The sequence below is a fragment of the Clinocottus analis genome, unplaced genomic scaffold, assembly GCF_023055335.1.
Source record: "Clinocottus analis isolate CAN_PGR_092001 unplaced genomic scaffold, fCliAna1.0.p SCAF_11, whole genome shotgun sequence".
Classification (NCBI taxonomy): Eukaryota; Metazoa; Chordata; class Actinopteri; order Perciformes; family Cottidae; genus Clinocottus; species Clinocottus analis.
The window spans coordinates 19,387,964-19,402,218 of NW_027175832.1; the positions used below are offsets into that span (position 1 = coordinate 19,387,964).

Below are 14,255 nucleotides of genomic sequence, written 5' to 3' on the forward strand. Positions count from 1 at the left end.
ATGGCGAGTTCGAGGAAGCATTAATACGTTCAATCGTGCAGCAAAGTTTTCTAAAAGTTGCACAAAACCAAACTGAGAAAGAGAAATATTGGAATATTTGATTTAATTTTCCAGCACTGTGAATGTGCTGCACATTCGTAGCTGTACTTTATACACTTTATACACTGTTTGTGCAATACTGTCATCGCACTCTTGTGCAATACCTCTACTATATTTTGTACCTTATTTTTATTTAGTATTTTTTTTACCTTTTTATTGTAATTTGGTTTGCAGGAGGAAACAGTAAAATAAGCTAAGTAACTTTGTTGTGCACATGACATTAAAAACATCTTGAATCTTGAACAGCAGCAGCAGGGATGTAAAAGTCTGAGTGGCAACAACAGGACATTAAAAACATCAACACTGTAAGGAAATAGGAGAAAAGGCGGCAAAACTGGGGATGACAAAAAATAATGAATATTCAGGACTCAATTTACTAAACGATGCACCTAACAACAAGCTATTTTTTAAATCAAATCCCATGGTGCACCTGTTACTGAACGGTCCTGATGGGTTGATTGGCGTGCAACGTGTCACTCCTGACCATTAGTGGCCAGCGCTGGAGGTTTAAAAACCACCGTGACAATAATTGTGACCTTTCATGGTGTCAACTGGCCAACTGGCAGTTGGTTAAACCATCATCAAACTGTGTGTGTGTGTGTGTGTGTGTGTGTGTGTGTGTGTGTGTGTGTGTGTGTGTGTGTGTGTGTGTGTGTGTCCGTCCCCGCGCTATACCTTCTAGTCAAGGTCCTCACAGGGCACTGAATACAAGTATGTGTGTGTGTGTGTCAGAAAAGGTCAAATCCTATTTATAATTTGTTTTTCTCGCGACTGGGTGGTTTTTTAATGCAGTCGCTCATCTTTTTGTGCAGAAGAGCTTCATGCCGTCGCAGTAATTTCTTGTCTGAAACAATTCGATTCATGTTTTTACTCCTCGCTCCAAACTGCCAAAAATCTCCACATTTCTTGTTATATTTGTCGTTGTTGTTGTGCCTTTCTTCGCTCCTTGTGGTCGTCCGCTTCCACTGCCTTCATGTCTTGCGCTCTCATCCCGTCTCTCTGCGTGACGAGCCCTTTGATTCTGCAGGACTCTATGGTTTAAGTATTAAAGTGTGCAGAAGGTTGGCCTGATAGTCAAACATTCGTTCATTATTTTTGCTTTCTGGGTTGTTTTTTTTGGTGGAATAAATCCGGCATTTAATACACGCCGGTCTCTCTTCTCTTGTTAAATCCCTCCTTCATTTGCAAAATACTACTGACTCGTCTCTTTTTCTTCTGTTTTTTTTACTTGAGCTCCAGTTTTCTCCCCTCGTGTCTGCCTTTGATAACATTTACAAGGAAACAAGGGGGTTCGCGTCGACACAAACTCGTTTTAAAGACGCTTCAAATCACCTTAAAGCATGACACCTTCCACGTCCTCTCGCTTTCAGCTTCTGCTGTATATATTCACAGTCGCAGTTCAAGGGAATTTTAAGCCGGCTTGTCAAGGACAATCCCACGACTGAGGCCGAGCAGATAAAACCTCTGCAAAGGTTTTTGCTATTTTTGAAAGTAGAATAATTTTTACTACGTCCTTGGCAAGGACAAAGACACACCTTGCAGTGGTGCATGCAGGGTAAAGTCACTGTCCTGTGGTCTTTTGTGTCAATGCACCATGTTATTCCTCCCACTCTCTCTCATTTCTCTCTCTCGCTTCCTCCCAATGCGCCTGCAGAGAAGCCGAGCGTCACTTTCACGACTGCGATATTGGATGTTTTTTTTCTTCTTCCTCTTCTTTTTTTGTGGCGTCGGGGTAGGCGAGGCAATCAGCTGCTGCTTTTACTGTCCTGCTGCAAACTGCTGCAAACATTGATTTTAGTCTCTGCTGAACAACGATGCACCGGGCAGACAGACGGATTTATTGGCTTCCCGGGATCCCATCTCGTCCGTAAAAGAAAAGGGCCGTTACGTGGAAAAATATATGCGAGAGGAGGAGGAAGAGACCCCGCTACGTCTCGGGGTCGAAACGAGAGGAGAGACGCCGCCGCGGCTCGAGGATTGTTTGGCGAGATGGATGGAAATAAACCGGTTTAATATAGACCCCGGGGGCTGTCAGGCAATGATCCATATGTACAGTAAATGAAATGTCTGCAGGGCGTACATGTGCTTATACACACAACACATTCCCAAACAGGCATGAGCCATCTATCACAGGCCCAGGGGAGCGCTGTGTGTTGATGTGGCTACTTTAGCATCCTCTCAGTCCGATGGAGACCGTGCTGAGAGAATCCCTCTCCGCAGTGTGTGTTTACACAGCAGGATGTGTGGATTGAAGCAGCTGCTCTGCCTTCCCTGCACACACCTGCCTGGGAGTCTGCAGAGAGAAGCTGCTTTGAGCTTGTGGACGGATGAAGGATGAAGGCTCTCGATCTGGGGCGCCAAAGCGCCTCAGCAGGTCAAAAGGGATGTAGGGAGTATAAGTGTGTGGATGAAATTCTCCTCCTGCCAGCGTTTGAGGAAGTTTAATAATCTAAACACTCATAATGAAGCAGTGTTCCTCGAGTGATCGTTTTGGTTGCAAACGAGGGCAGAGTTCACTTGGATCCTCGGTCGTGATTGGCCTGAAGAACGTAGGAAGCGAATGTGACGCTCGACGGGTCAGGAAGTCCAGTGTCGCATGAAAGCGTTGGAAAACGTCGAAGGTTACTCGGCGTTCGCTAACGAGCTGAGACGAGTTCACAGCAACGAGCGAGATTCGGTCGCTTTGTAGCCGTCATTCAAAGAGAGAAAACATATTTTTGTCTCGACTATTACATTAACTGACTACATTAAATAAGCCTTTAAATACGCTTTTTTTTAATATGCATATTCAATATAAATAAGAATGTTATGATTGAACTGTAAATGCAATTTAATAAATTAATAAAAGTAGCTCTACTGCAGCCAGCTACAACATTAAGCATCGATAGCAATAATCTAACAGTCTAAGATACATAATAATGGCACAATAACAGCTTTTGAGTACATCTTCTCATTAAAACATGTGTACTTTTTACTCCAGCAAGATGTTAAGTGCCGGATTCTTTGGTCCCCGAGTATTTTTGGTAACATTACTCGTGTAAAAGACCTGAACCCCTCTTCTGAAGCTTTGTTTCAGCACGGCGGCGTTGCAAATTATCGGCTCGAATGCCTCGAAAACGGAGACAGAGAGAGAGAGAGAGAGAGAGAGAGAGATCCGGTCTGCGTGATGGACGAGGCGACTCCAGAGACGGGAGGAAGACAAACACAGACGGGTATCGGCGGAGACAGACAGCGGGGCCCTGGGAGGGAGCTCCTGATATAGACGGACCGCTCCTCCCCGCTCGGCTGCTTTAATGACAGGCGGTAAACTCATTCAGCAGGACAAACACACATCGCGGGGACAGACCTCGGCGGGCGAGTGACAGCGCTCTCGCGGTAACACTGCTCCCTGCTGGAAGGTCTTCAACCCTGCTGGAATAAGAGCGCGCACACGTGAAATTGAATTGCTTTTTCCTCTGCTGCGGCGGAGAGGTCAGTCCTCGTGTTTTCCTATTAAAGGAATACAGAGGAAAGAAATGTGTCGCAAACTCACGCCGAGGAAAAAATAATAAGCCGTGTGACAAAAGGTTTATTGTCAGCAGGGAGGATAAGAGGCCGGTAGGCTATAAGCAACCAGCCAGACACGCTGCAGGGAAATGTGCTTTATCAGTGTGGGGGCCGTTTATCCGTCACCATTGTTGCGTTTATAAATGCAATATATATCGAGCGAAAGCAAAATGTCTGCTCGTTCTTTCTCCTCCTCGTAGAGGAGTTTATTTCTCACATAAAGAACTGTAATGTCGGTCTGCAGGACTTTGATTGGTTGACACATTCACAGCTTTAAATAAGAAAAGAAAAAGAAAAGGTATGCTAATTGGTTGATTGTGTTTTTGTTTTCATATTTTTTAGCCTGAAAACGGTAGCATCTTAATTAAAGCGGCTAGCGGTGCGCCTGTAACTTGCCGTGCGCAACTCTAGCTTAACGCTAACCGTGGCTACATGGGGCGCTGCGTCATTAGCCTAAAAACGGTAGCATCTTAATTACAGGTGGCTAACGGTGCGGCCTCTAACACGCCGTGCGCAACTCTAGCTTAACGCTAACCGTCGCTACATGGGGCGCTGCGACGTTAGCCTGAAAACACTAGCATCTTAATAAGGAGCGGCTAGCGGTGCGGCCTGTAGCGCGCCGTGCGCACCTCTAGCTTAACCTGAAAAACGGTAGCATCTTAATTAGACGCGGCTAATGTGGTGAGAAATACATTATTGTCTTGTTTTTTGTGTGTCTAAACATTCGGATAATTGATAATTATACTTTTTTTTCTTAATTAAATGGGGTGGGAAAAAAACCTGCAATGCTATCAGAATATTTATCAGATCAAATTCCAATTGTCGTAGTTCATTACATACAAAATAGAACCCAAATTGCTTAAAAAGAAAAACAAGATAAAAAATTAATTAGTGTATTAATAGCCGCACAGCCTCGGTGGTGCAGATCTGTGGCCAGAAAGGTTGCGCTTTGAGTGACAGCTGTAATGTGCTCGCTGACTAATTTTGACAAATGGCTCCTCGTGTGCGGCGTCGCAAACCGCAGCGGCATGAAATGAGCTTTAATCACCGCCGCTCACTCGCGGCTCCGGCGTTGTTTGTGCTTCGTCTCGCTCCGGCAGACGCCGACCCGTTCAGTTTGTAGATGAGCTGAAATGTGCTGTCGCCCCAAAAGGTGAACATCTCTTCGGCTTCCTGTGCACGATGTGTACGGATGCACGAGGCACACGCATGACCGGCGGCAGCGCGTCTGCAAGAAGGAAGCAGAAGACGTTTTTCTGTCTGTTTCTGAGGAAGCATTTAAAGTAAAGTTAGTGAAGTTAAGTTGAGCTTCAGATGTAAAATACTGCTTGGCTGAACAAACTTAAAACTAAACGGGTAAACTGCTGCTGCAATAATCAAACATTCCCATTTCCACTGACAGTTACCTGCAGATTGAATAGGTCACGTCAACAAACGTCAATATTTAGTTCAATAAGAAGTTTAAAACTTGGTATCAGGAGGCAGCAGGACTTTAGATCATCAATATCTTTATCAGGACACACTGGTGGATGTCACTTTGGATTAAGTAGTCCAATAAGGTCAGAATGAAGTGGTATTATTTATTATTAGTGTTAAATATTAAGACTACGTCAACAAAAACAAATGTACAAATCATGGAAGCATATCTTGTGCGCACAAGATTCTTCTACTTTTTGAGTTTGTCGAACACAATTTGAACAAAACAACTTGATTAGAATTTAATAATTAGGGAAAGTAATAACTATTTCCATCAGCAATTAATCCGAGAACATGTATTTAGTTTTATGATATAATTTGACGATGATATGTGCAAATAAAAAGAGTAAATCACATTTTCCAAAAGCATCAAATTGCTTGTTCTGCCGGACCGACACAAGATATTCATGAACTGTGTTTGTACCATGATTTTGTATTTTTCTGCCCCCAAAAATTGAATCTAGACCAGGAACACCCGTTGAAACAAACATGGCCGCCCTAATCAGAGTTCTTCCTGGCAACACCGAGACCAAATAAATAGTCCGTCAAACGCCTCAAACCTGCAGACATTCAGCATCATCGAGCTTCTTTTCCTCGACTTGCTTTTCTTTTCAAATCCTTCCATAAAAAAAAAACCTGCACGTCTGCAGGTTCCCACTTTAAATGCACATCATTCAGCGAAAAAAAGGTGCTTTTATGAATATTCATAATAACTGCAGAAGGTCTTCTTCCATTTGCACAAAAACCTCCCACGCTGCCTTTATTGTGCTTTTAGTTTGCTTTTGGGTAAAAGCAGCAATAACACAGTTCATTATGAGCGCACACTTTCACTACAGTCGCCTCCAGAAGAAATGCTCTTGCGCCGTTCGCAGTCACTGAAGGGAATACTTGCAGATAGAAAAATAGCTGACTAATACACAATATGTGTTCAGATTGTACAATGTTTGACTGGGAAAGTTTCCTCCTCTCTGATACAGTTTTTAGATTTTTTCCCCCCCAAGCTGTTATCTCCGCTTCTCACTCTCCCGCCTCTCCATCTCATCACCAATTTTTCCTGTAATTACACATAATTGGTTTTCTGCACCGAAAATCCCTCATGCGGATAATTTCTCATTTGTCTCAGCGAGGGAAAAAAAGAAGAAGTGAATGTTAGATTATAGATTTACGCTTTAACGGAGATCGGCACATTCAGGCTCCTGTGTGTACTTCTGCAAAGTGGGTTTACGGTTCTTTCAAATGATTCAAACTGAATCCCTTTTCCAATAAATCACAATTTAAAGACGACTAAACTGATGACATGAAGTGAAAAGTGTTTTTAAATGTAAGAGAAACAGTTCTGAGGGATCCAGGTTTATGCTGGAAACTTTAAAAAAATAAACTACTGTTTAGAATGAAAAGCGGTCCCAAAAGCATTCAGGGTGAATGTTTGTGTACATTAACATCATGAGCGCTAATGTTTATGCACAGAACGAGTCCACGCATCTGCAGGAAGTGACATGTTTCCACAAGATGTTTTTTATATGATTGACATTTATTCCATGTGGTAGGTAGCACGCTAGCACGGTGGTAGCTGGCTAGCACGGTGGTGGCTGGTTGGCTAGCATTGTAGTGGCTGGTTGGCTAGCATTGTAGTGGCTGGTTGGCTAGCATTGTAGTGGCTGGTTGGCTAGCATTGTAGTGGCTGGTTGGCTAGCATTGTAGTGGCTGGTTGGCTAGCACTTTAGTGGGTGGCTAGCACTTTAGTGGGTGGCTAGCACTGTAGTGGCTGGCTAGCACTGTAGCGGCTGGCGGGCACTGTAGTGGCTAGCACTGTAGTGGCTAGCACTGTAGCGGCTGGCTAGCACTGTAGCGGCTGGCTAGCATTGTAGTGGCTGGCTAGCACTGTAGTGGCTGGCTAGCACTGTAGTGGGTGGCTAGCACTGTAGTGGCTGGTTAGCACTCTGGTGGGTGGCTAGCACTGTAGTGGCTAGCACTCTAGTGGGTGGCTAGCACTGTAGCGGCTGGCTAGCACTGTAGCGGCTGGCTAGCATTGTAGTGGCTGGCTAGCACTGTAGTGGCTGGCTAGCACTGTAGTGGGTGGCTAGCACTGTAGTGGCTGGTTAGCACTCTGGTGGGTGGCTAGCACTGTAGTGGCTAGCACTCTAGTGGGTGGCTAGCACTGTAGCGGCTGGCGGGCACTGTAGTGGCTGGCTAGCACTGTAGTGGCTGGCTAGCACTGTAGTGGCTGGCTAGCACTCTAGTGGCTGGCTAGCACTCTAGTGGCTGGCTAGCACTCTAGTGGCTGGCTAGCACTCTAGTGGCTGGCTAGCACTCTAGTGGATGGCTAGCACTGTAGTGGATGGCTAGCACTGTAGTGGCTGGTTAGCACTCTAGTGGCTGGCTAGCATTGTAGTGGCTAGCACTGTAGTGGCTGGCTAGCACTCTAGTGGGTGGCTAGCACTGTAGTGGATGGCTAGCACTGTAGTGGCTGGCTAGCACTGTAGTGGCTGGCTAGCACTGTAGTGACTGGCTAGCACTGTAATGGCTGGCTAGCACTGTAGTGGGTGGCTAGCACTGTCGTGGCTAGCAAGGTATCCGCTAGCAAAAGTACTCCTGTAAAGTACTCTTTACCGTTTGCAAAAACTTTGGTCTGAACACAACATGCACAGAAAATAATTCTGTTTGAGTAAATCAAGAAAACTCCAGTCGGACTTTAAGAGAAATTGTATTTATTGAAAAAAAAACACAAAAAACATACAATTACAAGACTAAATGAGGAAACCTGAAATACTAACAACACATCTGTAACAGTTCAAAAGTGTTCGCAACTAACATAAAAGGAACATTCACACAAAGAACACAAAAAGACGCGCATGTAAACAGACGAGTTGAAAGCTTAGATCCAGAAACAAACCACCTCTAATTCAGCCGTGTTTGGCGTCAATATCAGTTTACACGTGTGCGTCTTTTAAATGAGCTAGATCTATTGTTTGTTGGAAGAAATGTGCTTTAAATCAGTCATAAGTAACTAACTCCTGAGACATGCAGCAGGTTTATTGTGCATACATTTTGCTTAATGAATTAGTGTAGTACGGAGAATGTTTTAACTGATTACAATAATTAAAATTACATGTTTTAACATTATGTCACTGCTAAAACGTAAAGCTGATGGAAACTACAAAAAACAGTGTAATGAAAGTAAAGTTGTAATCCCTGAGCCTCAACTCTCGATGCATAAATATCAAAGATGAGCAGATTTATTTGTTCACGTGCATAGTTTTTATTTAGTGTTTCAAGAGAATGTGAAATGTGTACGATTGTCCAGTAAAAGTACATTATGCCTTTTTAATTAACTTGCGTCCTTCCTCTTATATCACAAGAATGCGGCATGTGCACAAGTATGAAAATGAAAAAGCAAAACTCACCGATGCTGCAAAATTAAAGCCGTTAAGAGTTTTATTCTCTCACACACACACACACACGTTGGTCCTCAGAACAGCAGAAACTATCTAAGTGTTACCTCCCAGAGATTTAATCCGATGCATGGTCAATAGTTTATGGGATTAATAAGAAAAACATGTAAACGACAGAAATCTGTAAACAAAACTATTTCACAGCTTTATAACCGACAGAGAAAAATAAAAACAATTATAATGTAACGTGAGTTTTTACCTCAAGACAAAAACACTGAGAAACTACTTTTTTTTTCTCTCCTACGAAGCTCAAACGACGAAGAATAAATGTTTAACTATCAGAAAAATATAAGAAAAAACCTTCTAAAATGTTTGCGTTTCACAGCTTGTTCCCTTAAAGCTCATTTATCAAAAAGAGGTGATGAGACGTTCAGTGTCGTTGAATTAAAGTTCCTAAAAATGGGTTTTGATGGGTTCAGATCGCAGCTTCAATAACACAAACGCTTCAGTTAGCAGTAAAGCGCAGAACGTAGAACCTCAAATAACCTTCAGATTAAAATGTCTTTGCAGCTCCAAGTGTCAAAAGCTCTCAAACATCTGGTCCAATTCATAATTAAAAAGGAAAAAATGAATCTCTTAAAGGAACAGCGTCGCATTTGGCTCCATTAGCAGAAACACAATTTTCTTTAGTGTGTCATCGCCTGAAAAATAAGAATTGTTGCGTTTTGGGGCTTAAAATCTAAAATGCAGAGCGGGTTCACGTCTCTGAACGAGTCCAGAACCAACAGGGGGGAAGTTCTGCAACCTCACCTCTAGGTGGCGTCAAAGCCTGCACACTGCGCCTTTAAGTATTAACTATCAGTGAGAAGTGATGACTTCTACACTGTAAAACATCCGGCTTAGCATGCATCTTCAAAAGATGTAAATCAAGGTGTCAGGATCACGATCATACGAGGAAGCTCATATTGTGATGTTTATCTTTGAATTATACCAGAACACCAATCAGCTGAAGGTTATTTTTTAGTTGTTTTCACAGTTTTTAAAGTACGAGACAGTGAAACGTGACCGAAAAAACAATAATGTTCCCTCAGAAATCAATGTTTCCTTACAAAAAGCAGATGTTTTTTTAATTTCAGACAAAAAAAAACATGAATAAAGGCACGAACATTGAGCCGATTGTTGTTGTTTTGGGGCTCTGGGGTCCAGGACACAGCCGGTGGACTTCATCACAGAAATCACTGTGAAGGGAGATAGAAAATCCTAATTAGTCATCAGTGCAGCAAAATATTTCTCTATGCTTAAATTTAAATGAGACGGACAAAACGTGCTGTGCTTTATTGTTTTTTTCCCATTTCATTTTACTGTGATTTGAGGCATTTTATAATTTATTTGTGTTATTATTGGTCTTAACAATAACTCCCTGGAGGTAAAATGGAAAAAAAATCCATCTCAGGAAAATGTTTTTTAATCAAAAATGTGAGCTGATCCGTGGATATCCGTCTATAAACAGAAGAGAAAACAACTATTGTGCTTGAAAAAGTTTCGCAGCCAAGTTGAAAAAGCTCTAAAATGAAATATAAAAACCCAGAACGTTCTAACTTCTTACCTCATGAATAAACGTTCAACTTACCAAAATTTATTCAGCGGAGATTTTCCTCTTTTTGGGGGTTTTCTTTTTCTGGAAAAAGAACAAGTTTTGTGAGAAAAAATTGAAATGAGAGAAAAAACAAACAAACAAACGGCATCTTAAAAAAAAAAGGAAGAGCGAGGATACAAGAAGGTCACGGGGTCGAAGGGAAGCGATCTAATACTGCGATGAGGAAGATGAAGAGTGTGATACAACTCATGCAGCGGTGGAAGAGGAAGATATGCTAAGGAGATGAAGGTAAAAACAAGCAATGTATGGAAGCATTCCTGCTGAAACGTGTAGATTTCTGCATTGAACCTCTGATTTCTAGTTTTGTTTATTAAAATTCAGATGTGTTTGTTTCTCACCAGAGAAGCTGGAGGCGTTTGTTGTTCTGCAGCCGGCTCCGTCTCGTCCGGTCTCTCCTCCAGGCCGTTCCTCTCTGCAGAGCCGAACACATGAAGGTCAGCACATTGTGACGCTGTCGTTACTGTTGTCAAGCGTCCAGACAATTTAACTCGAGAAGCCAAAACGTGTTCATTTTGGTTCTTTTTCCACGTGAAAACAAAGTATTTTTAGTTAGAAAATACAAATCATTCCAGCGTGTGAGAAAAGCCTCGTACTCTTTTTTTTGGCGCGGCCGTTGTTGCTCGCGCCGATGGGAGTTTCCATTTTTGCCTCCTCGCAGTCGTCGTCTCCGGCCTTCGTCTTCTTTTTCTTCTTCTTGCCTTCCTTTGAAAGCGGAGTCGAGTCCACTTCGGGCGGCTCGGAGCTCATCTCCTCCTCCTCTTCCTCCGCTTTCTTCTTCTTCTCGGTCCCCGGCTGTGGCGGTTGGTTTTCCTTTGAGGAATTCTCTTCTTGCTCCGCGTTCACGTTGATCTTCTTCTTCTTCTTCTTCTTCGTTGGTGTGTCGTCGGTCTCCTGGCCGGCGGCGGCGCGATCAGCTCGAGTTCTCTTGGCCGGCGTCTCCTCCGCTGCCTCTTCGGTCCGTTTTTGTCTGGAAGAATTGATGGAGTTTAATTTCTCTTACAGCAACTTTTACCGTACGAATATTCAGTGCTCTGCGTAACTCCATGTTCTAATTGTTACAAACGTCCACTAAACACACATTATTCCTTGATGCCAAATAAAAAACCTCCACTGACTTCTTCCTGCCGTTGACAGTCGGGGTTTCTGCAGCCGGCTCTGGAAGGACGACGCTCTTCCTCTTCATCGTCAGTCTCTTCCTCTTACTGAGTTTAGTCCTGAAGCGGGTTTTCTTTTTTCTCGAGCCGAGCTGAGACGAGTTTCCATCTGAAGAGGAGTCGAACGACAATATTCATATTTATGCATCGTTTTTGAGGAACGTCGTCCTCATTCTGCCTTAAAGCTCCTGTGATTAATGCTTTTCCTGTTATTTAATGCTGTGACGCTGCTATTCATGTTGTAGTGGAGCTCATTTTAACTGCCATGCTTTGTAAAGATCACTCAACACTAAATAACTTTACGTAGGTTTTCTGTGTCAACTTTTAATGTGAAAAGCTAGAAAGTGGAGTATAAACATAAATATATATAGCAGCTTAAAGTGGAAACAAACACGTTGAACTAAGTACAGAACAGTAATCATCTCATCCTGATGATGTAAAGGCTTCAAGCTTTGAGTCTTGATCAAAAGAAGAAGAGATATTGTCCGACTACCTGTGTCCTCCGGCTCATTCTCTGAGCCTTCGTCGCCCCCTGCTGGCCTCTCATCAGACTGCAGCTCCTCCTCGTCTTGTCCGCCCTCCTCAGTCTGCTTTTTCTTCTTTTTCTTCTTCTTCTCCGTTGCCGGACTCTCAACGATCACCACTTCCTCCTCCTCTTCCTCCTCCACTTCCTTCACCTTACTCTTTTTCTTTTTAATTTTACTCTCTGGAGGAGTGGCGGGAGTTTCCTCCTGGTTCTCTTCCACTTCATCTTGCTGCTTTTTCCTTTTCTTGGTCTTCTTCTTCTTCTCTGGTGAAGTGGCCGGAGTCATCTCCTCCTCCTCTTCCTCCATCTCCTCCTCCGCCGCTCCCTTTTTGCCTCTCCTTTTCTTTTTGGCAGCCTTGATGGAAAGAGGAGTTTCACTGGATGCGTCTACGGCCGACGAGTCTGTGCTCGACGCCTCTGCGTGCCCTTTACTCTTCTTCCTCTTCTTCTTCTTTGGCGTTTCGCAGGACTCCTCCTCGGCCAGCGGTCGGCTGGTTTCCTGCTCGGCGGCGTCGCTCTCCTCGCTGTCGATGTTGAGGATGAGGGAGACTTCTGGCTCTTCGGCCTCCGTTTCCTTTTCTGCGACAGATCGGAGAAAACATTTTTTAAATTTTTTATTTCTCCGTTCATGAAAAAGCAAAAGAAAAGAGACTCGTGGCGGCGGCAGCAACACGGGAAACGCGTCCAGCGGTGCAGAAACAGGATATAATGTAAATTAATTTAATGCCACAATCCTCCTTTATTCACCAAATGTCACGTGACGGATCACCAGTGAAGTTTTGCTCTTTTTTAGGAACAAAAAATGCGATATTTACACATGGTGGATATTTAAAATATGTATATAAGATATTTTAAAATACATTTAAATTTAATATAACTCAATTATTTTTTTTTAAATGATTTAAATTAATAGATCTGCAAGATTAACTACAGGTAATATTTTAATTGGTGCTTTTAAAGGATTTGAGGATATTGTGTTCAACTATTTAAGTTGGAAAATAAGTTTTATTCATGAAAAATAATGGTAAAAGTTGTGATATAGTTTTTTTTGGGTTGGATTAAAGACCTTCTACAACCTCCTGAATGAGAAATATTCAATATATAAAACATAAAGACACACGAGTTAATTAGATCCATTACATCAATGTGTTGAAGTTCACTGTCACAAGCTAATGAAATGTCCGCGTGTTACCGGCGTCGTCTTCCTCTGGCTCGTCTTCCTCCGGCTCGTCTTCCTCCGGCTCGTCTTCCTCCGGCTCGTTTTCAGGCTTCAGCGGAGACGAAGGAGCGACGACCTCTGACCTCTGAGTGAGCGCACGGCGGGAGAGTTAAACACGCACGCCAATTAACGGCCATTGTTCTTTTTGTTCACGTTCTGAGCTTCAGAGTCTCTCCTAACAAGAATGTACAGCTTTTGTTCAGAGCTAAAAGAAAGTAATTGTTCTCGGTACCTTTGATGTTTCCTCCTCTACCTCCTCGTTTAGCTTTTCTGAGTCTGGAAAAATGAAGAAAAAAAAATCCCCATTATATTATATATATTTAAAAAATATTAGAATATGATATATAGACAAAAACAGATATATATTTTCATATATATATATATATATTTATAAAAAATAAATACATATATATGAAAATATATATATTTAAAAGAAATATATATATATATTTTTAAAAAAAATTAAAAAACACTTGGACACGTGATACTGTCTGATTGTCACGCCTCCTTCCTGTCCAGACTTTTCACAATAAAAGTTTATTGTTCCGACAGTGTGTGAAACTCCCTCTGAGCCGTTTCTTCACAACAGCTCGTGATTCCCGTCAGCGCCGTGAGAAAGAGGAAGAAAAGATGCCGCGCATAACGCCGAAGAGCGAGCGTCTCATTGGTCGCTCCTACCTGCAGGGGGCGGGGCTTCGCTCTCTGCCGGCTGCTCGTCGGCCTCCGCCGGGTCGGGCTTCTGCGAGAGGAATCGACAAAAGGTCAAGAAAGGTCACGAAAGGTCAACTGCCCCAGACGAGAGAGCTTCCGTCTACTTTTTAGGGAGTTTTTTTGTATTCATGACACAGATTAGATGCTTTTCTAAATCTGCACCTTTGCAGCGCTGCCTACCTCCTCTTCATCAACCTCTTCCTCCTTTTCTTCTTCTTCCCTGGTGTGATTGACAGCTGTCTGCTCACATGCAGCTTCCTCTGCAGCTGCTTCTGTCGCCTGAGGAAAGAAAACTAAAAATGTAATATGAAACCATACATGAAGCCATCATACAGCGTTTAATAGATCATTTTTAGTTTATTTTAACTTGATTTATGTTATTTTTTTCCAGAGTTTTGCTCTGTTATGATCACATTGTACTCATCCAAGTCCTGAAAACAAGCCAAACTATCTGATAACTTAGCAGTAGGTTATA

At 42.8% G+C, this 14,255-nt stretch overlaps 1 protein-coding gene across 1 annotated transcript in view; it reads right to left on the bottom strand.

Moving 5' to 3' along the window:
• Positions 1–10,126: 10,126 nt before the first annotated feature.
• Positions 10,127–14,255, bottom strand: part of LOC137802919 (cylicin-2-like) — a 13,959-nt gene continuing 9,830 nt past the window's right edge. Inside the window, exons 7-15 of the mRNA XM_068601115.1 lie at positions 13,961–14,059; positions 13,748–13,808; positions 13,302–13,345; positions 13,043–13,154; positions 11,818–12,429; positions 11,286–11,433; positions 10,764–11,137; positions 10,509–10,582; positions 10,127–10,191 (exon numbers count right to left, since the gene is read on the bottom strand). Of these exons, the coding sequence (XP_068457216.1) occupies positions 10,150–10,191; positions 10,509–10,582; positions 10,764–11,137; positions 11,286–11,433; positions 11,818–12,429; positions 13,043–13,154; positions 13,302–13,345; positions 13,748–13,808; positions 13,961–14,059 (1,566 nt within the window). The 3' untranslated portion in view covers positions 10,127–10,149. The remainder of the gene's footprint in view (positions 10,192–10,508; positions 10,583–10,763; positions 11,138–11,285; positions 11,434–11,817; positions 12,430–13,042; positions 13,155–13,301; positions 13,346–13,747; positions 13,809–13,960; positions 14,060–14,255) is intronic.